Source organism: Akebia trifoliata, chromosome 6 (assembly GCF_017979445.1).
Source record: "Akebia trifoliata isolate Shusen 1 chromosome 6, ASM1797944v1, whole genome shotgun sequence".
Taxonomy (NCBI): domain Eukaryota; kingdom Viridiplantae; phylum Streptophyta; class Magnoliopsida; order Ranunculales; family Lardizabalaceae; genus Akebia; species Akebia trifoliata.
Window position 1 is genome coordinate 20,409,905 of NC_141380.1, and position 25,214 is coordinate 20,435,118.

Here is a 25,214-nt window from a genome sequence, read left to right on the forward strand (position 1 = left end):
TCGAGATGAACAATATAAGATGACAAATTATTTTATCGATTTTAATAAAGATGGTGATACAATTCTTAGTACACTCGTTTAATGGAGTGATCTCCTCTGATTAATAGCAAAATAAACGAAAATGATAAAGTGTAACATTTTTCTTTTTGAACTTTGTGCTTGATCGACTGAAAATGATTTCTTTGGGAATAACTTGCGATCAAGGGTAGAGCCAATAAGAGGCTGGTAGGAGCATGGTTTTTAAACTCGATATCTCGTCTCGTTCAGCTCTGATACCAAGTTGACTCGAATAATACGTCTCATCTCGTTCAAGTTGTCTCGTTCGACATTGAGACAATGGTTTTTAACCATTTAAAAAATCTAAAAAATTCTGAAAAAATTCAGAAATAATTCCTATTATAAAATGAACCTAAAAAAATATATAATTAAAAAAAAATTGATTTGGGGGTGAAAGAATAGAGGGTTGAGTCTTTAACTTGTTTGTCTCGATTAACTCGGATGAGATTTTGAAAATCTTGTTCAATAGATCCCGTTTAACTCGTGAGTTAATCATTTTCTGTGCTATCTCGTTTGTATCGCCCGAGATATTGGAAAATATCATCCAGAGACGATTCGCTTATCTCACGATATGCAGTCGTCTCAAAATACTTTGTGAATTAGTCTCGTTCAACTCCGATACCTAGTTAACTTGGGAGATACGCCTCGGTCTCGGATGAGTTTAAAAACAATGGGTAGATGGGAGTAGTTTGTATCCCCCCTCAATTTTGTATGTGATTCAGAAATCCCTTGCATTTTATTGATTACTTGAGATACCCTTACGTGTTTAACCTACCTCCTATAGCTTCCCCCCTCCGTCGTCCAATTTTCACCCTTGACTTTTTTTATGAACATTTTAAATACCTTTTTTATGAAAATTTATGTAAATATTTTTTTCTTCAACCTCTAACCAAAAACCCTTTTGTTTTCTCCCACAAACTATAATTAACTTTACCACTTAATAATAGTTTGCCCACCCTATCAAAAAATCTTAACCCTCACCTCTTCTTATGATGCTTAATTTTCTATAGTGACTTTATGTGAATCTCTTGTAACTTAACTCTTACCTCTTATGATGTTTAATCTTCTATAGTGACTTTGTGTGGGTCTCTTGTATTTGTACCTCGCACTTAATCGATTGAGAATTACTTTTCGACTTTTTGAGAAAAAAAATTAGACTAAATATTTTCTTGAATCAAAATCCAAATCTCTATTAAATGAATTTGCTTCTTCTTTGAACAAGGGAGTGAATTTTCTTTTCTTTAGATGGAGAGTGAAAGACTTCGGTATTTATAGACTTAGGATAAATTGACTTTCTGACAATCCTTGTAACTTGATAAACTTTTGTGTATTGGTCTCAAGATCAAATTGGTTCAAACCAATTTTGATGATTTTATAGGCTCTTGATAAGACAAGCTTGCTTATTTGATTGTAAAATTTAATTTTTAATGTGTATAACTTGAACTTATTTGAATCATGGGTTTTATGTTTGTGAAAAACTCTAACCTAAGCATAGACGGCTCTGTCACAATCAATTGGCTCAATTTGGATGTATGCACTCACTTATAGATTTTAAGGACTTTCTTATAATTTATGAAGTTGTAAGGTCCATTTGACAATTTTGATGTTTAGAAGGTCTATGAATTTAATTGTAGTACTCAACCATTTTTATGGTCTAGGAACTGTGACTCGAGATTCAGGTATGTGTTGTTCTTTCACATAAGACTATGGTATGGAATGGTACGAGGGTCAAGTTAAAAGGAAATAGGAACATGTTGAGCACCGGCTCCATGGCAACTGAGTTGTTCTTGAATAGGTTTGTCAACTTAATAACTTGTACTAAGGTTGGGCTATCGGTTCATCACATGCAACGTTGGCATGGAAACAAGAAAGAATATGTTGGGATTGAAAGCATATTCATCGGGTTAAGGAGGCTTTATATGGGATACGTTCGAATAGGGCCATCTGTGTCAAAAGGACTGGAGAGGAGGTTCTCTTTGAAATAGGGACCATGGAGACTAGGTGAAATATTTTCGGACACACCATAGCAAAATGTGGGGAGCAAGTTAAAAGAGATTGAAACCTTCAGTCCTAGAAAAATGCAATTGTCCACCAATTGAAGATGTTGGCTCACTCAGCTCACAGAAGTCATTGCGTACATCTCATCTTTATGTGCAAATATATAATAAAAAACAATCAAGGGGTGAGGGCTTCAAAATCAGATTATAAGGAAGAAACAAATACTAGAATCCAAATCAAACACACCCTCAATGGGTGAACCAAGTGTTCTTGAAACATTAAGATTTGAAGTGCTAAAGAGACAGTTTGACCATCTGAGTGGTGGAGCAGTGCTCTCCAGGGTCAGGAGATTGAGTCTCCCCCCACCCACAACTTTAACTCTACTTGTGGTGGCAGTGCGTATCTGCAGAGATTAGTCCCACTTCCAAAGCAGGTAATCATTTTGATAAAAATAGATGGTCAAAAACCATTATGAAAGAAATGTTACCAAACAGTTAAAAATGATACCATTTGAATAATCAGATTATCATCCCAATTCATTCTTTGCAATTTCCAAGTGTGAATTCTGAGTTGGGAGCATGTTTGGGCGAGAGAATCATGCTCCCATTATGAGCCTCACATGCACCTGCTGATACACCATTTGTAAGCATGCCTGATTTTCAGCCTTGAAAGTTGTACCGTCTGCTCTTCAACATGGAGTCTGGTAACCTTTAACAAACATAAGATCATATAGGATCTGCAACAGAGCCCAAAATAAAGCAAAAAAGTAAATTAAAACAAAATCAGTCCACTTCGCACAGATGTATCTAAATGCTGTGAAACTCGCATAAAAATTTCTGAAAAGAGTAATTTTTTCAAATTTGACTTGAGTCAAAGTCAGGTCACCCACGTGGCTTTTGAAAGCGTAGATTCAGTCTGGGACTACTTGACTTGCTGAAACAATGAGTTCCAAACCTTACTGAGAGAGAGAGAGAGAGAGAACCCCCACATTTCATTCTTTTCATTGACCTCGTAACCCATAAAATCAGCAGTAACTGAACTGCCTCAAAGCACACTAATTTTATTTTATTTTATTTTTCACAATTATCATTTCAGAAGAGCCACAATCACACTAGGACAAGAAAGCTATTAACCAATGAAGGCTTGAACAAATAGGTCCATTGCAGATCAGTAAATAATATGATTTGGTAGCAAAAACTATCATGCAAAAAAAGTGATGATATGGATAAGAAAAAGGGAGACAGAAAACAACCTGAGATCTTTGTCTATCTGATCAAGAGCCCTTCAATAACATAGCTTCAAGCTTACGAAGCCAACTAACATACTGATCCCTGTCTTTTTTATGCAAGTGGAATAGAATGAAGTTGGTCAAATCTTCTCCTATCCCCATAGCTATCAAGTATTCCTTGAATGCAGACTGTAATTGAGGGTCCAAAGAGCTGCACACACACACCCATTAGATGGAAAATAATTAGAGCTTTGTATGTATGTGGTCATTCAGAAGCGAACCAGTAAGATATTTGCTCATTAGAAAACTAGGGGGTAAAAATTGAAAATCATAAAAACCCCTACAATATCATTGCCTCAGATTTTTTGGAAAATAGTTCGAGATCTTGGTATTGTGAATGAACGAGACTGGCACCAAGACTGGGATTTCTTCTTCTTTCTGGTTCACCAATCTGAAAAATGCTAAAAAAATCGCCAAGAACAAGATGACTGACCTGAGTCATCTTGAATCATTCATGAACGAGATGAGATGCCATAACTGGGATTTAAAACCATGATGAAAAGGAAATCTTATTTCAACCTGTTAATACACCAAGAAACCTGGAATTTGCCCTTTTTTAAAAAAAATTATGGTTTATCCCCACTTTCAAACCCCACAAGAGCACTGAGGGTTCCTTTCCTTGCTGCAAATTTAAAAAGGCTCTAAGCATACATGCAGAAGAGTGAAAATGATGTTGATGTAATAAGAAAAGATTTGAAGGGTCATGCCTTGATAAAAGATATAGCTCTAAGATACATGGTCGAATGGGAAAATAGGATTAATGATTCCAACACCAAAGTTTGGGAGTAAGCATAAAATGATGATAATAATACTATGGTTTATCCCCAAACTAATCAATACAATTATTTAGCATATTTGAAATTCATAACTGTAGAAAAATGTGACTAACCATTACATGCTTGAATAATAATGATAAAACAATGTGATTGGAAGGCTTAGACAGATAGCTCTGTTGTTTTGACACATTGCCAAGCAACTTTGAGGTCGTGGGTTCAAGTCCAGCTTACCCATCCAAAAAGAAAAACAATGTGAATGGAATATTTCTTCACAACTAGAGAAAATAGAAAATTGAAATCTGTAAGCACCCTAATATTGCCTGATCAATCCCAAGAGTTCCCAGAAATTCACAAAAGGCCCAAGGTCTCAGAACTCAGCCCAAGTCCCAAACCAGAAAGAGTAGAGGGCGGAACCTTTGGAATTCAAAGGAAAACAGGCCAGTCCGTACCTAGGGCATGGACCAGACCAAAAATGGTCTGGTCTGGTCCACCCCTAAGGCAAGGACTCCTTCAATGTTTGCCTAGTACATGAGCAAGGAACAGTGCAAAGTTGCACAAGTCCTTACCTTGTATCCATACCGGTTCGTTTTCTGTTGAATTTGAATATTAGTCCATGTGATTACAGATTTTTACTAAGGTGTTTTTACACCTTAACCCTCCTTAAAAATCCCTTTACCACCTTTGTCTTGAGACAAATAAGGGAATTCTCCACTCTATCCATCTTCTAATCTTTTGATATGAAATTCCACCAAGTTTTCCTTGTAAATATTGGCTTTCCCAAGGGAAATTGGCCTGTTGTCCTCCAAAAGGTCAATTACCTCCTTAACCTCAAGTTACTAGACACAAGACAAGGTAATTGACCCTTAAGACCTCCCTTATTTGAATAAATTTTTAGCTTCTGCAAGTTCTTCTTTGCAAATTGACCAAGTTCAAGAGTCATGGACACCTTTGCCCATTAAAAGAACTCTCTAGAACTTAAGAGAGTAATTACTCTCCTAACCCTAAGTTGTTAAGATACGTTAGAGAATAAAGAGTAATTGACACTTAAGGTTCCTCAAGTTTGGATGATTGCATGCTACCCTTAAAGTTTTCTATGTACTCAAGCTCCCCCCAATGGCATGGACAATTCAATCACTCAAAGAATTCTTTAGAGACCTTGAGGGAAATATACTCTTAACCTTTGATTATCATGATTAATAAGACTCATAAATGTGTAAATGACAAATCAAGGCCTTTTTAATAAAGGGTAATCAAAGTCCATCACTAAGGATTTCTTGCAATTAAGTTGAACTTGTGGTGTATGGACTATTATATCTCCAAGGGTCTTGAGAAGCCTATAAATTGAGGAGGCTCCCACGGCTTAAGGACCAAACTTTTTCCATTCTCAAAATTCTGTCAAATTCTCTTCTCAAGAACTTCCAAGACCCCAAGGCTCTGTCCAACTCCCACCTCAAACCCCTTTTGAAGATAAGTCTTGAAGACCCAAGAAGAAGAAGACCAAGGTAGGAACTATATTTCGTTTTCATCTTTTACTTTACTTGCTTTGTTTTGGGTGATTCAACAAAAGTAGAAATAAAAATGCATTCTATCAGTCCAAAAGATGTTATAACATTATATATAATAATATAAATCTACTTTTAGACAGATTAGAGCCAAAGATCTGTCTAGTCTAAACCTACTATATAGCTGGTTTTAGAGCTCTTAATGGCATGCTAAAAAATGTGTGTATCTTGTTTTATGTTACTAGTGATCAAACACCTTAAATCCTTCATAAGTTTAACCGACAACTTCCCAAACCTTTGTTTCGGACCTATGTTCTTTTTCTTGCATTAGAGCCTAAATCAATCCAAGCCCCTATCTCACTTAGTACCCCAATAAATTTTTCAACTTGTAAACTAGGGTTTTTAGCTTCGGAATGGGCCGATTTTTTGGGAAGAAGATCTCCTCACCATGGAGATACGCCCATTCTGAAACTTCTACCCCATATAGGACAAAAGACGTTGGAAAAAATGTTGGATCTTGAACCTGACCCTATATATATATATAGGGTCAGGTTCAGGTTCAAGTGACAATTCTAGACAAAGTTCTAGACGAAGCGTTTCATCCTATATGGGCTAAAAGTTTCGGAATGACCTGATTTTTTGTGAGAATGATCTCTAATCATCCTCATAAAAGATCAGCCTATTTTGAAATTTCAAACCCTAGTTTATAAATTGAAGAATCATGGACCGTCAATTTTTACCATTAGTTTGTAACCACTTTTCATGGGGTTAGAAGTCGTGGAATGGGCTGATTTTTTGTGAGGATGATCAACTCACCATAGAGATCATCCACACAACAAATCAGCCCATTCCAAAACTTTTTAGCCATATGAGACAACTTTTTCTAGAACATTGTCTACAATTTTGTCTACTAAATGCTAACCATATATATATATATGGGGTCAGGATCCCTCAACTCCTAAGAATGACTCATGAAAAAAACACATGATCCCAACCCTTTAAATGCAAAATCCAATGGTTTGAGATTTATCCTTGAGATAAGTATCTCTGAGATTTGTGTTATCAAGACTCATAAATCTCAACCATTGGATTTTGTGTTTAAAGAGTTGGGATCATGTGTTTTTTTCATGAGTCATTCTTAGGAGTCAACGGATCCCAACCCATATACATATATATATGTGTGTGTGTGTGTGTGTGTGTGTAAATACCCCATTTTACACCCGACTAACCCGACAATCCATCCCCCCGGTTGTTGTGGATTCTTAATGATGAGCACGGATTAAATCTGACAAAACAAAAGTTCATATAAGACCTCTCCTAGCTCTTTTCAACCTCTCCGATTCTCTTGCTCTTTCATCTGAATTCTCTACAGAGTGTTTCTAATGTAGGGTAAAACACACAAACCTAGAGTTTATGTTAAAAATCAGATTCTAGGATGAAATCACATGAACTATGAGTAATGAAGAATCTCTATGTCAAGTAAAACATACTAAAAACTTCAATCTAGGTTTGAGAATGATGGAAATCAATCGCAAACACTAAAATTAAAAACAAATATTTAACTCTTATGCTTTAAAAATAAAATAAAAAAGGGAAAGAGAAATCTCTTCTTTTTCTTTTATTAATCAATCGTCAAAAAACTAACTACTAAATTTGTTTAGTGGAACTCCTCATATAAATAACTCTTTTATATCATGATACAACCAAGGAAGAAACGAGATGCACAAGAGCATCACCCACATGGTTCAATCAAGAGAAATTGAAAACAAAAAACTATAACTTTGCCCAACCCAAAATAGAAATTGGCTAAAATTTATCAATACATGAAAATGAGAACACTTAATTCACGTTGGAAGGTCTTTAAGTGTGAAGGGTGTTATTAGATATAGTTCTTTTTTATTTATGTTTATGTCATGTCCTTTTTCGTCTTTTCCTATTTATCATGTAACATATGTAAATAAGAATAAAGAAAGAATAAACGCAACTTTTCTCTGGAATTTCTTCTTGTCTTCTTTCTCTCTTTATCTTCACTAAACCCTAGATCACTTTTTACATGGTATCAGATCTTTGGTGATGATTGAGAAAATCAAAGAGAGTTCTGAAACAGATCAAAAAGTTCTACGATCAGTCAAGGGGGGCCACAAGGCTTCAATCTCCAACTTTTTGTAGCTCTAAAGCTATCACTGGCCACCATCTGGGGGGTTGTTAAATTAGTAGCAGCCACCTAGGGCCGTCGCACCACTTCAACCACCTCCTAGGGCTGTCTCCAGTCACCTAGGGTTGTCGCCACCTCCCACAGACCATCCTAGGTCCATCACTTCCCTTGAAAACCTCTCTAGGTTCTTCATCCAACCTACTAGGATTTTATGGATCTCCATTGAGTCATTCTTCGCACTTAATTGGCTATTACAGCCTATGTCATGGTTGTAATAACCTTCAAGGTGAGTAAGATTTTTTCCTTTCATCAAGAATACGGAGATATACTATAATCTAATGTTATACATGGTTCATTAGCGTTTTCGAGTAATTTCTCATTTGATATAGATTTTCTGTACGTAGTTTATTTATCTGAAGCCATGTTAGAAGTAACTTCAGGACAATCTACCAAGGGTAGGTTTAGATCCTCGCAAATCAGAGATGAAAATCCAAACCTCTAGATCACCACAGTCAAACTCGATGGCACAAACTACCTAGGAGTGGACTCAGTCTGCGAAACTGACTCCATGGAAAACAGAAGACGGGATATTTGAATGGGAAAGAGAAACAACCTAATATCTCAGATCCTAACTACAAACAATGGGATGTCTTGGATACCTTGGTTATGTCTTGGATTCTTCGTTTTTCATGAACATACAACAAACATTTGGACCACAAAAACCCCTTCTCAACAAATCTAACATTTGGATTCTTTCCCACACAATAGACCAAACAAATAACGCTACCTTGGAAGGTACCCGGGGGCCTCAAACCGCAACAAAAATAAAAGACGGGTCTCCACTTCTAATGAGATATCTTTGTAGAAATCTTTAACCGAAAACATCTCTTTGCAATTTGGGACCCAAAATCTCACATCTTCCACCAAAGGACTTCCTACACTATGTCAACATAATCCATCAACTCGATGATCTCTGACACTTCCCAATCGTTTAACGACCTCCTAAATCCCAACCTATGGTCCCTCGATCCAACACTCGGAAGCTAGCAATCGAAAGGAATCTTTTTCTTGGAATTCCGTACAACCTAGGATATCTATCCCTCAAAAGGCCTCCCCCACACCACGCATCCTCCCAAAACCTTACTTTGTCCCCCTTCCAAATGTAAGGGAGAACACACAAACCTAGAGTTTATGTTAAAAATCTGGTCCTAGAGTGAAATCCAAATAACTAAGAGTGATGAAGAATCTCTATGTCGAGCAAAACAGACTAGAAACTTCAATCTACGTCAACTGCAAACACTAAAATTAAGAACCAACATCGGGTTCTTATACTCAAAAAATAAAAAAACAAAGAAAGGCAAGAAAAGTCTCTTCTTTTTTCTTTTATTAATCAATCTTCAAAAAACTAACTTCAGAATTTGTTTATTGAAACTCCTTATATAAATAACTCTTTCAGAACAACTTAAAAACCTTCTAAAATACAAAACGTACCTTTCTATTCTATTTATAATATATTACTAACATTCTAATCCTATTAAAACTCAATTTAGACATCTGAAAGGATTTTTAATTATAACTTAAAGAATAAAAACAAAAATTAGAAACTAACTAGGAAAAGAAACTTTCTAAAATTGAAATAGAAACTAACTAAGACTACTGAAGCAACTTAACAAATAGAAACTCAATAAAAGAAATATTCCTAAGAGAAGTTGGACTAAGTTTTGTGGACTGATCAAAGATTGGATCGACTTGACTTCGTCAATGTTGCTGATTTCTTTCTTTGAGGCTTCTTAACTCGGACATAGGCATTGAGATAAGTATCGACAAGCCTATCTACATCATCCTCCCCGGGTTAAAGAGAATTCGCACTCGAATTCGTAGTAGCATCATCGGAAGGAGTATCACCAAAGTATGGAGATAGGTGCTTGACATTAAAAATGTTGGAAATGCATAGAGTGGTGAGTAGTTTAAGTTGGTAGGCATTAAAATTGATCTTCTTTAGTACTTCTAAAGACCCAATCTCCAAGACCTTAGTCTTGTTGTTGGTGCCCATTGGAAAATTATCATTGCTAAGTTAGACCATCACTAAATATCCTTCTTCATGGGATTTGAAATGCCTATGCTTATATTTGAAAAAATTCTCCACAGTAAACAACCAATTAAGGAAATCATCGATATTGAGAAGGCCACTGAATTATGAGATGTTCGTCTTCAGCTAGTATGAGTGTAGTGAGTATTCAATTTATCAAGATAATCAATGTAAGGGGCTGGTTGGGTTTGGGAAAAATGTTGAGGGTTATATAGAGGGTTGGGGTTATGAGATACATGTTGTGAGGAGTTGACATTTGTTGGCTGGTTTTGGTGAATATGAAGGGTCATATGGAAGTTGATGATGATTTTGGAGCTTATTTTGGTGTTCCTGATAGATATATTGTTGGGAAAGTACATGAACAACTTGGTTTGAAGGTGTTGGAACAAAAGGATTTTGTTGGGGATGGAGGGTTGGGGGTGGGGAATTTTGGTTTTGGCCCTGGAGGGTTTGGGGAGTATTTTTTATAGCCGAAATAAATAGGGGATGAAAAAAGACACTTTCATCAGCAAATTGAGGAAAAAATTGCAAAACATCGTCTTCAACTTCATGAACCCTCTGTAACAATTGTTTTAATTTGACCTTGACTATGGATTGAATTTCATTCCGAAGTGATTTGAGTCTCTCATCAAAAGCTTGTTTCTTCCTTCAAAATTCTTTCATCTCTCTATCATGCTTCACCAACTCTTTGTCGTACTTGGCTTGATTTGCTTTAAATCCACCTCCAAACTCTCATTTATTGATTGATGAATAATATCAAACCGAGTAACAATTTTCTCTAGTGCACTACATGCTTCTTTGTGCTTAATATGTTCTTGTACGTCTCCTTTCAAAAGATTGTGGCTCCTTGTATTAATCGGCATGATGAACAACAAAAGAGTATGGCTTTGATACCAACTGATGTAGGGGAGAACACACAAACCTAGAGTTTACATCAAAAATCTGGTTCTATGGTGAAATCTTAAGAACTAGGAGTGATGAAGAATCTCTATGACGAGTAAAACAGACTAGAAACTTCAATCTAGGTTTAAGATTGATGGAAATCAATCGCCAACACTAAAATTAATAACCAATATCAAGCTCCTATGCTAAAAAAAACAAAGAAATGGAAGAAAAATCTCTTTTTTTTTCTTTTATTAATCAATCTTCAAAAAATTAACTTCTAAATTTGTTTATTGGAGCTCCTTATATAAATAACTCCTTCATAACTTAAAAACCTTCTAAAATACTAAAACGTAACTTCCTAATCTATCTATAACATATTACTAATCTTTTAATCCTATTAGAACTCAATTTGGACATTTAAAATGACTTCTATTTATAACCTAAAGAATAAAAACGAAAATTAGAAATTGTAGATGATGCCGAAGCAGCCAAGGCACCGAACAATTGTCGCTGAAGTAATCATGGTGCCGAACAGTAACGATGTAGAAGTAATCATGAGCCGAACAACATTAGGTACCGAACAAATGTCAAGTGCTAAATAGTGTCAAGCGTCGAGCAACATTAGGTGTCGAACAAACGTCAAGTGTGGAATAACGTCAAGCGCTGAGCAACATTAAACGTCGAACAACATCGAGTGCCGAATGGTTTGGTGTCGAACAACGTCAAATGCCGAATAGCATCAAGTATCAAACAATGTTATGGGTTGAACAACATTATATGCCGAACATCATTAAGCGTCGAACAACGTTAGGTGACAACATCAACACATGTCGTCAAGCATCAATGTTACAACTGCCGCAATCGGTAGGAGAACTAATAGAGTACAGTACTAATCGAGACGACATCTCAGTAGAAGAAACAACTACTGGACGACCATGAATGTTGTTTAGGCAATGGTAAAAACTACCTTAAACACTTGGCTCACGACATGCTCAAAGACCTTACACAATCGTCATCTTCAATCTTTATGTCGAAGGTTCATGACGTCGAGCAGTCACGTTGCACATCAACGCAAGTCATCCGGTTATACTTGCACTCTTGTCATCTTCAATCTTAGTGCCAAAGGTTCATGGTGTCAAATAGTCGCGTAGCACATCAACGCAAGCCATCTCGTTAGATTTACACTATATCATCTTCAATCTTGGTACCAAAGATTCATAATGCCAAGTAGTCACATAGAGTCATGGAGTTACACTTTCACTATCAACATCCTCAATCATGGTACCGAAGGTTCATGGCCCCGACGGTCACTTGGCAATATTGGCAGTAGTCGTCAAGCCGTACTTACATTACCTCTGTGTGCACTCACGACATCAAACAGTAGCAACGTTGAAGTAGCCACAGCCAAGAGCAACCAGCATTTGCAACTTTGTCGTGTTCAAGATCAATCAAAGTAAAGAAGGGGTGGTGTCGGCCTAGTCACTTTCAACCCCCTGTCACAAGGGAAGACTATGTAAAGCCCTATCGAGTGAAAATTGATCCAAGGATTGAGATGTTAAGCACATCATTGGTGCCGTCAAAGTTCAAGCAAAAGGATCCGACACCAAGTGAATGGGACACAAGCACATTGTGGCTTCCTCAAAACATTGTCACCACCATCATCAATAAGCATCACCAACCAAATATTCAGTTACTCATCACCAAATACGCAACGGCGACAGCACCTCTTTCGGATCTAGTTGACGACGTCAAATTTTGGATTTTGGGCGACAAATCCAAACCCTTACTAATCCACCCAATCATTGGTGCCTACTCCTTTAAGTTTGGGATGACACAAATAAGTTTGCTCATCGTCAAACAAGTAAGGGCGACTACGCCTCTTCCCGATCTAGGCGACGATGCCAAAATTTTAGGTGCCTACAACTTCTTCGAGTTTGGGATGATGACACAAATAAATTTGCTCATCATCAAACAAGGGTGACGGCGCCTTTACTCGATTATGGCAATGACATCGAACTTTGGGGGTTTCGGGTGACGATGCCAAACCCTCACTAACATACATAGTCACTCAAATCCACACTCTTCAAGTGTGGACAGCACAACTACGGTACAAAGTAACGGTGTCACAACTACCCTGCTTGACGCCACACCATTTCTATTTCTTGTCGTCTTCACAACACATCCTCATGACACTCATGCCGACCACACAAGCCTTACGCCATCTTCAAAGCTCTTATGTTGTGTTCATGGCTTCTATGTCCTCTCGCACCATCCTCACGGCTCCAACACCATCATTGGTTCTCATGTCATCCATACGAATTTGATGGTGTGCTTGTATCATGCCATCTCTACAGCTCCGACATCTTGCCCACGACACTCACATCATCCTTACGCCTTTGATGTCGTGTTTGTGGCTCTCATGCCATCCATACAACTCCGACATTGTGCTCACAATACTCACGACATCTTTATGACTCTGATGTCATGGTTGTAGCTCTCATGCCATCCTTACAACCTCGACGTTGTGCTCACGATTCTCATGTCATCCTTACGACTTTGATGTCATGCTTATGGCTCTCATGCCATCCTTACGACTCCGACGCCGTGCTTATGTCTCTCACGCCACCCTTACAGCAACATCGTCTTGTGGCTCACATACCATCCTTACGACTCTGATGTCATGCTTATGGTTCTCATACCATCCATGCGGCTCTCATGCCATCCTTACAACTCTAATGTCGTGCTTATGGCTCTCACACCACCCTTACAGCTCTAACGTTGTCCTTGTGACACTCATGTCATCCTTACAACTCTGATGTCGTGTTTATGGCTCTCACGCCACCCTTACGACTCTGACACTGTCCATGTGGCTCTTATGTCATCTTTACGACTCCAATGTTGTGCTTATGGCTCTCACGCCACTCTTACAGCTCTGAGACCGTCCTTGTGGCTCTCATGCCATCCTTACGACTCCGATGTCAACTTATGACTCCCACACCACCCTTACGGCTCTGACACTGTCTTTGTAGCTCTCATGACATCCTTACGACCATGATGTTGTGTTTATGGCCCTTATGTCGTCTATGTTGCTCTCATGCCATCCTCACTGCTCCGATGACGTTCTTGTGGCTACTATGCCATCCTCGCGACTCCGATGTCGCGCTTGTGGCTATCATGCCATCCTCATAAATCCAACACCGCCTTGTGATGCTTGCACCGTCCTCACGACATTCAAGCCATGATTGCGACGAAAAACATCCTCGTAAAGGCACCCGTACCCTCATTGTAATACTTATGTTGTGAATATGACTTTCGAGTCATCTTCATGCCACACAAGACTAATCGACTCTAAGGCCCTCAAGTCAATAAGCTTTTCTCACAAAGTTCATGTGTTCCCTTATGGAACTTATGTCATCTTTACGGTACTCATTGCATATCTGAAAAATAATGCCTTCGAATGTTCTCCCTATTTTGTCATAATTTGCACGAAGGAAAGCACGCTGCATAGCTTATCACAACCTTTGCACCGTGCAAGGGGCTAATGTAGATGATGCAAATTAGATGCATCCATGTATGCACCACGCAGACTAATCACATGTGAGGTAGAAAAATTATAGTAAATGTGAGAAGGGCAATTAAGTCATTTCACTTTTGCTCCTATAAATAAGACAAAATAGTCACATTTGAGGGGGACTCTCTTGGGAAGGATGATCACCACCTCTCTCTCACCTGGCTTCTTTACCGCGCTTCATTTTTTCTATCTTTACTTGTCTATCACCAAAGGACTTTCTCCATTTCTAATGTAATGTAACATTATAATAACCTCAAGAATAATGAATGGCTCTCCGAAGCCTAGGGACGTAGTCCAGGTTTTGGACGAACCTCGTGAAAAAATCTTGTGTATTGTCTCTCTCTCTCTCTCTCTTCTCCTTCTTAAGTACTTGTAAAATGCTATGACTGTTGCCAAAGGCATGAAACATTCATGTTCTAGCCAAGTCATCACTCACCTAAGCCGTCGTAGGCTAAAATCGTACGGAGACAAACATAATCCGACGCAATACTAACACTGAACGGCCATAAAACATGATTTAGACGGTGATGGGACTACCTTAAGTACCAATTGGCACGTGATGTGCGCAAAGACCTCATCCTCCATGTACATAGTAAAAACTAGGCTCGACAGAAACTATCTAGGAAAAGAAACTTTCTAAAATTGAAATAGAAACTAACAAGACTATTTAAGCAACTTAACAAATAGAAACTTACTAAAAAAAAGAGTCCTAAGAGAAATTGGACTAGGTCCTGTGGACAGGTCAAAGATTGGATCAAGTTGATTTGGTCAAACAAATTTGACTCGGTCAATGTTGTTGATATCTTTCTTCGACACTTCTTAACTCAATCGTAGGCATTGAGATAAGTGTCGGCAAGCCTATCTACATCACTTCCCCACCTTGAAAGTGATTCTTCTTTTAAACTGTGGAAGAATCTTTAAAGTGCCCTTCCACACCCCAAAACCAAATGGATTTTTAGCTTCACCACTCTCCCACCCCAAAGGATCTTCACTAAACTTAACCACAATCACCTTATGCCATAACCGTTCCCTTTCTACTCCAAACCTCCGAAGTCATTTTCCTAGCAAAGTCCCATTCAGAGTGCCCAACTTCCCGAATCGAGACCTGAGGCTCTTAACTGTGCACACATTTTTCCAACTGACCAAATGCAGTTTACTTCTACCTTCCTCGTCATGCCACAAGAAATCTTTAAATAACTTATCTAGTCTCACTTGCACACTTCTAGGAATTGAAAATAAGAACAAATAGTAAACTGGGATACTAAACAAGATGCTCTTGATCAAGGTTAGTCTACCACCTTTAAAGAGATAATGGGCTTGTCAAGAACTTAATTTTCTAGAAGTTTTTTCTATCATAGGCTCCCAAATGCTTTTACTCTTGTAAGGAGCTCCCAAGGGAAGACCAAAATAAGAAGGAAGAACACCCGTTTAACACCCCAGCGAAGCTACAAGAAGATCCACATCAACCACTTGGTCCACTAGAAAGACCTTACTCTTCCGTTAATTAACTGGCAAACCAATCATTACTTAAAAGCAACACAGTAACCCTTAAAAAAATCTCACTTGACTAATGTCTGTATCTAGCAATACCAATGTATCATCTGCAAATTACAACAGGTAACCAAAAGACCACTTGTACCCGGGCAAAACCCCCTCAAGTCTCCATTCTCCACCGTTTTAGCAACAATTCTACCCAAGGCCTCTACCACCACAAGAAACAAAAAAGGAGAAACTGGGTTTCCTTGTCATAAATCCCGAGAACTCCTAAAGAAACCCTTCGGAAAACCATTAATAAGGATGGAAAATGAAAGGGTAGAAATGCAACTCATAACCTAGTAAATCCACTACCCAAACAACTCCAACTTACGTGATCATAAGCTTTCTTTAAGTCAATCTTACACAAGTAAATCCATTTATAACAAAATCCCATCTAACCTAGCAAATACCTCAAGCAACTCCAGCTTACATGATCATAAGCTTTCTTTAAGTCAATCTTACACACTAACTCCGACACTTGAGATTTTACCCTCAAGTCTAGACACTCATTAGTTACAAGAACCCCATCCAAGATTTGTCTCGTGCTCAAAAAGGCCCCGTGGCTTAACCCAATAATCCTGGACATCACCTCTTTCATCTTAGTCACAAGTAACTTAGAAATGATTTTATAAGTTGCACCCACCAGACTAATTGGTCTAAAGATCCATAATGTCTTCCACCCCCACCTTCTTCGGAACAAGAGTAACAAAAAAACAATACAAACCAATATCAGAAAAATTGTAGAAAAGTAATTATCAAATCTCATAATGAGAGCTTGGCAAATATTTATATTAACTAATGTGTGAATGGACATAAATGCCCTTACATAAAAATAAATAGAAAACTACATTCTTTTCAATACTCCTCAAATTGGGGCAAATATATCAACTAAGCCCAACTTAACAAGATAATAGTTAGTGATAGAAGAACCAACAGAATTCGTAAGCATGTTGGCAAGATGATTTGAAGAAGATAAAAAGACTGTCTAAAGAGCGCCAAATCGAACTTTCTCTTTCAAAAAGTGAACATCAACCTCTATATGATTGGTTTTTTCATAAAGAATTGAGTCAGAAGCAAACAAGACAGCAGACTTGTTATCACAAAACAAAATGGACAAACTAGAGATGGGAAATCCCAGCTCCGTCAATAAAGTTTGAAGCCAAATAAGCTCACATGTGCCAAGAATGGAAGAACCAGAGACGAGAAATCCCAGCTCCGTCAACAAAGATTGAAGCCAAATAAGTTCACATGTGCCAAGAGCCATAGCACAATACTCATCTTCAACAGAAGAATAAGAAACCACACTATGTTTCTTTCTTTCTTTTCCAAGAGATCAAATTACCATCATGAAAAATACAGAAACTAGAGGTAAATCTCTTATCTATAAGATAACCAGCATAATCAGCATTAATGAAACAGGACAAATGAGGTTGAGCAGTGGACAAGTAAAAAAGCCCAAGACCAAGACATGACTTCAAGTAGCGAAGAATACGATAAACAACATCAAGATAAGAAGTGTGCAAAGCATGCATGTACTAACTGATCACATTACCTACAAAGGTCAAATCCGATTTAGTGTTAGTCAAATAAATCAAACGATCTACGAATATCTGATAAAAAGAGGGATTAAATAATTGATTGCCAGATTCGACATGAAAGCGATGATTCTGATCTATAAGAGGAGAAGCAGGACAACAACCAAGTATATTAGTATCTTAAAGAAGATCCAATGTGTCACAACAGAAACGGGCACTTCTATACCCAAAGAAGTACTTGAGGGGGCCCAAATCCTTAACCTCAAAAGCAATACCCAATAGCATCTTTAACCTGTCAATCTACTGTGCATCAACTCCAATCAAAATAATATCATCCACATAGATCAGAACAATGGTGCAACGACCATCCAATCATCGACGAACAAAGCAAGTATCATTTAAATGGCATCTGAGAAACTCCATAAATAAAATAACCTCAGAAAAATTTCGAAAATAGGCTTATGGAGACTGCTTCGTGCTATATAGAAATTTGAGAAGACCTTTTCCCAAAATATTATCCCGAAGACGAAACCTAAGAGAGGGTCCATATAAATCATCTCAATTAGATCATCATTCAGAAAGGCATTCTTCACATCGAGTTGGTGAAAAGGCCATGAGTGACGTGCAGCTAAAAAGATGAGGCGAACAATGCAAAGTTTAGCTACAGGAGAAAATATAGCACCAAAATCCTTTGCCAGAGTCCCTTAGCAACTAGACGTGTCTTGTACTGATCAACAATATCATCCACGAGATATTTGACAGTGAAAACTCATTTACAACTAACAATCTGCTCCCCAAAGGAAAGAAAACAAGCTCCCGGGTGTGATTCTTCAACAAAACATCCATCTTAGTAGTCATGACTCCAGTCCACTAAGGATCTCGTAAAGGTTCTAATACAGACCAAGGAACTCGAATAGAATCAATGGCAGCAAGGAAAGCCTAATATGAAGAAGAGAGTCATTGATAAGAAATACACTGAACAGTAGGATGATCAGAAACACACTTCTAGTTACCTTTACGAAATACAAGAGGCAAGTAAGAGTCAAAAGGGATAGGATTAGGTGTAAAAAATGATATACCTGAATCCAAGGGGTTGACAAGGTTGGAGAGGGGCGAAGACGATAAGAATTGACGTAGCGGAACGTTAAGTAAATCACGACTATGAACAAAGAAGAAGATCACCGTCTTCAACCGGTAGGATCACTAGAATCTATAAGAGGAAAAGGTCTGAAACCATTTAAAAAAACATAATTTATTTTTGTTATTCTCAATTTTCGGAATTCAAGCTCCTTATATAGATAAGTCCATCATAACTTAAAAACCTACTAAAACACTAAAAAATAATATTCCTAATCTATCTATAACATAATAACAACGTTCTAATCTAATTGCAACTCAATTTGGATACTTCTAAGGACTTTTAATTAGAGTCTAAATAATAAAAACGAATTTTAAAACAAATTAGAAACTAACAAGAAATTGTACTCCTAACATAACTATGAAATTAAAATCCTACTAAAACTCTAGCTACAATTGTAAAAGTCCTACATCAGTCCCCTCTACTTGAAAAGAACTCGTCCTCGAGTTAACTAATGGTAATCGATGAGAATTTTGTGCGTAATAGTCAAACAAATCTTGTACATTGGAAGTCTTCAAGATAGCCATGTCATTAGGAAGATCAATGACATAAGCATTATCATTAGGTTTCCGCAGGATCTTGAATGGTCTAATTTTCTTCTATTTTAATTTATTGTACGTGCCAACTGGAAATCTCTCCTTGCAAAGATGAACCATAACCATATCATCCTCTTTGAAAACCTTTAGCCGACAGTGTTTGTTAGCGGTAGCTTTATACTTGCTAGTTGACATTAGTATGAACTGAAGTCATCTTTTCAACCATGTGATCTACAATAATGCTTATACCAGGTAACTTTGGTGGTGGAACTAAATCCAACGTGTGTAGAAAGTCGATCATACACAATCTCAAATGGTGTTTTCCCAATAATTAACCACATTATTGTACGCAAACTCAGCTCGGGCAAGAGCAAGGTTCCACTGTTTAGGTTTCTCACTAGACAAACTCCGCAAAATATTTCCTTAGGTTCAATTTACCACCTCCATCTAACCATCTGTCTATGGATAACATGTACTACTAAACTGCAATAATGTATCCAATCGTTCCCACAAAGTACACCAAAAATGACTTAAGAATTTACTATTACAATCAGAAGTGATAGTCTTAGGTATACCATGCAAACACACTTCTTTAAAGAACAAGTTGGCAATGTGGTAGCATCTGTTGTCTTCTTTCATAGAATGAAATGTGTCATTTTTGAAAACCTATCGACTACAACAAAAATAGAATCCATACCTCGTTGAGTCCGCGAAAGACTCGACACAAAGTCCATAGAAAGATCCCATGGTGCATTAGGTATCGGCAATGGGGTATAAAGACTTGTTCTGTGTTTGACCTTTGGATATTTGGCAAGTATAACATCGTTGTACATATTGTCCCGCCCCACATGATCTCCAAGTCTTCCGCCATGCTTTTCTCGAATGATGTGTTCTCGCAATGAGCTCTTGGGAATACATAACCGAGTTCCTATAAACAAAAAACAATCTTGGATTTGGCATTCACCTGAACTTGGTTGTTTTGATATGCATCTAGCCCATTCGTCCTTAAAATCTTCATCAACACAAATCTTTCAAATAATCAAACCTAATAACCTCACTTTTGACTGCAATCAACTCCGCCTGAATCATTACCCAACACTTTTTGAAGAAGCCCAAAGTGAACCCATCCAGCCCAGGTGCCTTGTTTGAACAAAATGTTGAGATAGACGCCAAAACCTCCTCTTCCTGAAGCGATCTTTTCTAACCACAACTTTTGCTCGACAGAAATATTATCAAAATGCAACCCATCTAGCTTTGGTCTCACTGAATGGGGTTCCGAATACAAACTAGAATAAAACTCACCCACCACTTTCCTAACCTCTTCCCTTCAACCCACCTTCCCCCAATTTTAATCTTCTATCACATGTTTTTTTGGTAGTTTGGGGGATTCGACAACATAGGATTTTGGTTTTAGAAGAGTGTTCGATGATTGGGACATGGAGGAATCAAATGGTGTGATTGCGGTCATATCTAATGTGGTCCTTAGATCGAGTTGTGATTATAGTTGGTATTGGAAGGGACTAAGAACAAGACCTCTTCGGTGAGCTTTCTATATAGATCGCTGATTATGGGGATTGGCAGGGAGTTTCCACATCGTTTTATGTGGAGAACGAAGGTTCCATCAAAGGTTTTGCTCTTCCTTTGGCTAGTAGTGTTAAATAGACTACAAACAAGTGAAGTGGAGAGTCCATTTTTCATATTTTTCCTTACTATGGCTTTGCTAGAGAGGTGTGGAGTAATTTCTTGGATTTATTTGGAACTAGATGTTGTTTCCTTTAGTCTGTGAGGTCTCTTTTATAGTCTTGCAAGGATTTGGGGTCAGATTTCTACCAAGCAAAGAAGTTTCAATGGTCTTGTCTTCCATTTGCAGTCTCCTTGTCTATTTGGAAGGAGGTAAACCAAAGAATCTTTGAGGATAAAGAAAAGTCATTCCACGATGTTTGCTTATTCGTGTTGGGTTCAAAGAGTTTAGGGGAGTCTTTTTGAGGATTTTGTGGTTAAATGGGATTGGATTTATACTTTACCTCTCGTTTAACTTGGTCAGTGCGCTTGTAATTTTTGTTGGTCATCTCTACCACATCTTCATTAATATGATTTGCATTTATCAATCAAGAAACAAAAACAAACTAATCAATACCAAACATCACTAGTATCACAACAAAGATGTTAAACCTCATGTGAGGTGGTACAATTTGTGCCTAATTCTATGAAAACCTAGGATCAAAACCCCACTTTCACCTACTTAAACCTATCAAAAACAAACAAACATGGAAATGCAAAAAGAAAAAAAATGTAACTTGAGAAGAAGAAATAGTATTTATGTCCATGATGCAAAGAATGGAAAGGAGTTACCAAAGTACTTCCCTAGTTTCATGAAAGGTGATCACTCCGGATTGGTAAGAAGAATAATGTTCGCTTTTGGGAGGATCAATTTCCTAGTTTCTATACTATTGCATCGACGAAACATCTCCTGGTTTGGAATTTCATGATGCACATCGAAGGTGAGATATAATAGGACTTTGGCTAAAGAAAAAACTCCAATGATTGGGAAACACACCTAGTCGTCAATCTTAGTGAGAAGATGTCCAATGTAACTATATCCCAATGGGATAAGGACCTAATAATTTTAGCCAACACTAGGGACAAAGCCTTCTCAATCAAATTTCTCAAAAAATCCCTTATCAAGGTTTCAATATAGTCAAAGTTTTCTAGATCTATTATTTGGTGCCAAAAAAAAAAATCCTTTGCAAGGTTGGTTTTTTCATTCTATTTGCATCCTTGAATAAAATTCTAGTAGTGGGCAATCTAATGACCTATGGTATTGTATTAGTTAACATTTGTTCCATGTATAAAGCTTCTAGGAAGCAAGTTAATCCATTCTAAGATTGACATATTGTGTAGTCTCATTTCATGTCGTTAATCCATTATTCTAGTTGTTTCCCTATCCTCTCGCTCTTTAAGAGTCCGCAATCCTAGGTTTTTCAAGAGGAGTGAGGATTCTATGATATTTACTTCTTTTTGTTGTCTATTGTCAGTGAAGATATTTGGAAGGAGAGTAATAGCTCGGTTTTTTTTTATGGGAATGAGCAATGAATGTGATAAAGGACGGTGAGGGAAGAAGAAGAAATTTGGGGGTTAGAGAATTTGACTTAGGATTCTGGGTTAGGACAAAAGGTAAAATAAAATGTTTTTGCAATTATTGTAGAGTAGAGAAAAAGATTAAGATTTGTAGTATAAGGATTAAAAGTTAAGAAAATATAAAAAGGATTAAGGGTTGAGGTTTGTAGGTTTCAAAAATCAAGAATTCAAGATTTCTTAAAAAATCAAGAAAACAAAGTTTATGGATTAATTTCTTCAAAGGATCAAAAGGTTCTTGATGGTTACTTGATCTCTTACAAATATATAAATAAAAATTGTAGAAAAAACGAATTAAAGATCATAGAAGGTAAGAAAAAAGTTAGAGGAAAAAAACCGATATATGTACCTTGGAATCACCCCACTGATTTCCATGGCATCAACCACATTGAATGCACCACACCAACATCCAAACAATAACTGAATTTTTGATTATTCCGTCTATTCTCTGTCACTAAACCCTAATATAATCTATAAATAAAGAAAATCAATCAAGAGTCCTCATAAAACTAAAATACCAAACAAATAACCTAATTTTCATAACTTTCTCTCTCCTAAATTTTCAATCCTTATAGATTTAAATAAAAGACAAACTATCCCTAAACATTATATTAAGACCATAAGCCAATAAAACATGAAAATAAGCCCAAAAAATATATAAATAAAGACCTAAAATAGAAAACTAAATAAATAAAATAAAATTTGGTCGTCAAGCTTTGATGTCCCCATCACAGTGTAAGTACTAATCATTACCATTTTGGGTATTATATTTATTGCTGCAAATTATTTAAGGATTTTAGGAGTATATTTTTTGAAGGCCTGTTATTCAAACGGGAATCAATATGTAATAGGCATGAAATCAGGAGAAAGTATTTGTCAAATGTGTTTAAACGAGGGATATTCACCAACATGTTGTCCATGTATGACTTAATACTTTTCTTAACATGTTCGTAAACATGGTAGTCGCCAATCTTTAAAGATGGCTCCCACATTTTGCACTCTTACTCGAATATTTAACTAGGCAGAACAACAGCTATTAATATTTTTCTTCTAAATTTGTTTTGATAAATAAAATACTCTTTGAAAGGGTTGAAACCATATCCTCTCTTTTTTCAAAACCTCATTTATAATTTGTAAGTGGATGTCAATTAAAAAACAAAACCATAGAATGCTTCTTCCAAGATCTTGACAATGGGACATATAAATTAACCATAATATTAATTTTATTTTTATAGAAATTATATAATTCACTCGATTTTTTTCAACAAAAATGAATGCAAATCCTCAAGTGGCTCACAAACCTTTTTCATTAAAATCTGCATTATTTTTTAAAATAATTTTAGTGATGCCATTACTAAGTATCATGTGCATCGTGTGTGCCCCTTACCCTAGTTAAATTGATGGGGCTCTAATTTATTACATTGAAATATCAAGGAACCATAAAAAGGCAAATGGCATGATGATCCTTGACCTACTTAACAGGTACTTGAGACATTTCAATCCAATTTTTTATAAGTGACTAACTTGGAACACAAATCTATTTAGTATTTTTAATGTTTTATTTTTTGACCTATCGTCATTACTAAAACTGCCTTAATTATTTGGGGTCGGTTGCCAGTCAGATCTACCTAGAGCTACATCCTTTGTTAGGGCATGTCTACTTAGATATTGTATTATTACCACATCATTCTCTCTCTTATGTGCATCCAACCATTCAATCAACAATAAAGCCCTCCTTCTCACTGGTCTTATCATTAGTCTTCGTCGAATATGCCAAAACCATCATGGAAGAAACTTAGAAGCAGGCAGCCTGCTTCAAAATTTTGAAAGAACCCGCTTTGTTGGATTATGCATTGCATTTCCAAGGAGTTATTTCAAATTTTGGCGAAAATGCAGGGCGTGAAATAAATTCAAAGCACCATGTGTTTTGTAACGAGGAGGGTTCCTTCAAATTTTGAAGTGGGCTGCCCGCTTCAAAGTCTGACTCAAGCCATCTTAATTTACATCCCTTTTTACTAAAACAAATTAAATTTTAATAAATAACAATTTCCAACATAATCAAATCTATAATGCTTGAGACATGAATAACGAAACGCTAAGCAGTAAATGATGTAAGCATTGTTTCAACGTCTCATCTCGTCCATGAACAAGGCCAAGTCATCTCAGACAAGATTTAAAAAAATGCCTTAGAATTAGAACAAATCATGTTTTTGAGATGACTTGTCAACTCGACTCATTGGTGGACGATAGGGAGACAACTCAGACGAGATTTAAAACTAAAACCATGGATGTAAACCAACTATTTTAGGGAAAATTAGAATTACAACCAAAAAAAATACAAAAAACTTTCAAATCTGACCTGAATAAGGGTCCTTTGTAGATCGAAGCTCCCAAACATCTCATCGATCGGTGATAATACGCATTGTAGATGGAGAAATCAGATCCATCATCATCATTGTCATCTTTACTATAAATTTCGCAATCGAATTGCAAGACAGAGCTCAAACCAGGCTTTTTTACGCAAACCTTCATCAATACTTGATAGGAAAACGAAACTTCCTCCTCACCTTCGGAATATAGTGATCCAAGCAAAGCTGACACAGTAATGTCTTCTCCTGAACCACATTTCCTCCTCAAAACCAAATCTTTGGATCGACGTTCGCCCCAATCTAACACGAAATCCTTCAAAGAAACAACTTTACGCACCTGTCAATAACAACAAAATCCAAAAATCTAGATGCGTTCGATTTTTTAAATGATGTCTAGGGTTTGTAACAACTAACAAGATCGATTCATCAATGGATTAATCGAGATTTTGAAGTACCTTAAAGGGATCTGAAGTAAGCTCGTGATAGAGTTCGGCCTGCACAATTTGAACTAACTCAGTGTCTCGAATGGCTCTGTAACTTCGTCTAAATAAATTGATCAACTTCGCCATTCCTTTTGCCACTACTGTGCAGTAGCGGTACCGCTCAATTGCCCTATTTTAAGATGCCAGAATGTGGGTTTGTAC

The 25,214-nt window shown here is 37.0% G+C and overlaps 1 protein-coding gene across 2 annotated transcripts; it reads right to left on the bottom strand.

Annotated features, from left to right (window-relative positions):
* Nucleotides 1–1,970: 1,970 nt before the first annotated feature.
* On the bottom strand, nt 1,971–25,214 carry LOC147400382 (Mitochondrial glycoprotein family protein). Of its 2 annotated transcripts, none has more exons than XM_086446058.1 (4): nt 25,026–25,214; nt 24,561–24,907; nt 3,308–3,494; nt 1,971–2,763 (listed from the first exon to the last, which is right to left on the bottom strand). In XM_086446058.1, the coding sequence occupies exons 1-3, from the start codon at nt 25,137–25,139 to the stop codon at nt 3,329–3,331; spliced, it is 627 nt and encodes a 208-aa protein (XP_086302184.1). In that variant the 5' UTR covers nt 25,140–25,214; the 3' UTR covers nt 1,971–2,763; nt 3,308–3,328. The 2 variants fall into 2 exon arrangements, with proteins under 2 accessions (XP_086302184.1, XP_086302183.1); XM_086446057.1 differs by having other exon boundaries at nt 1,977–2,791; nt 25,026–25,213.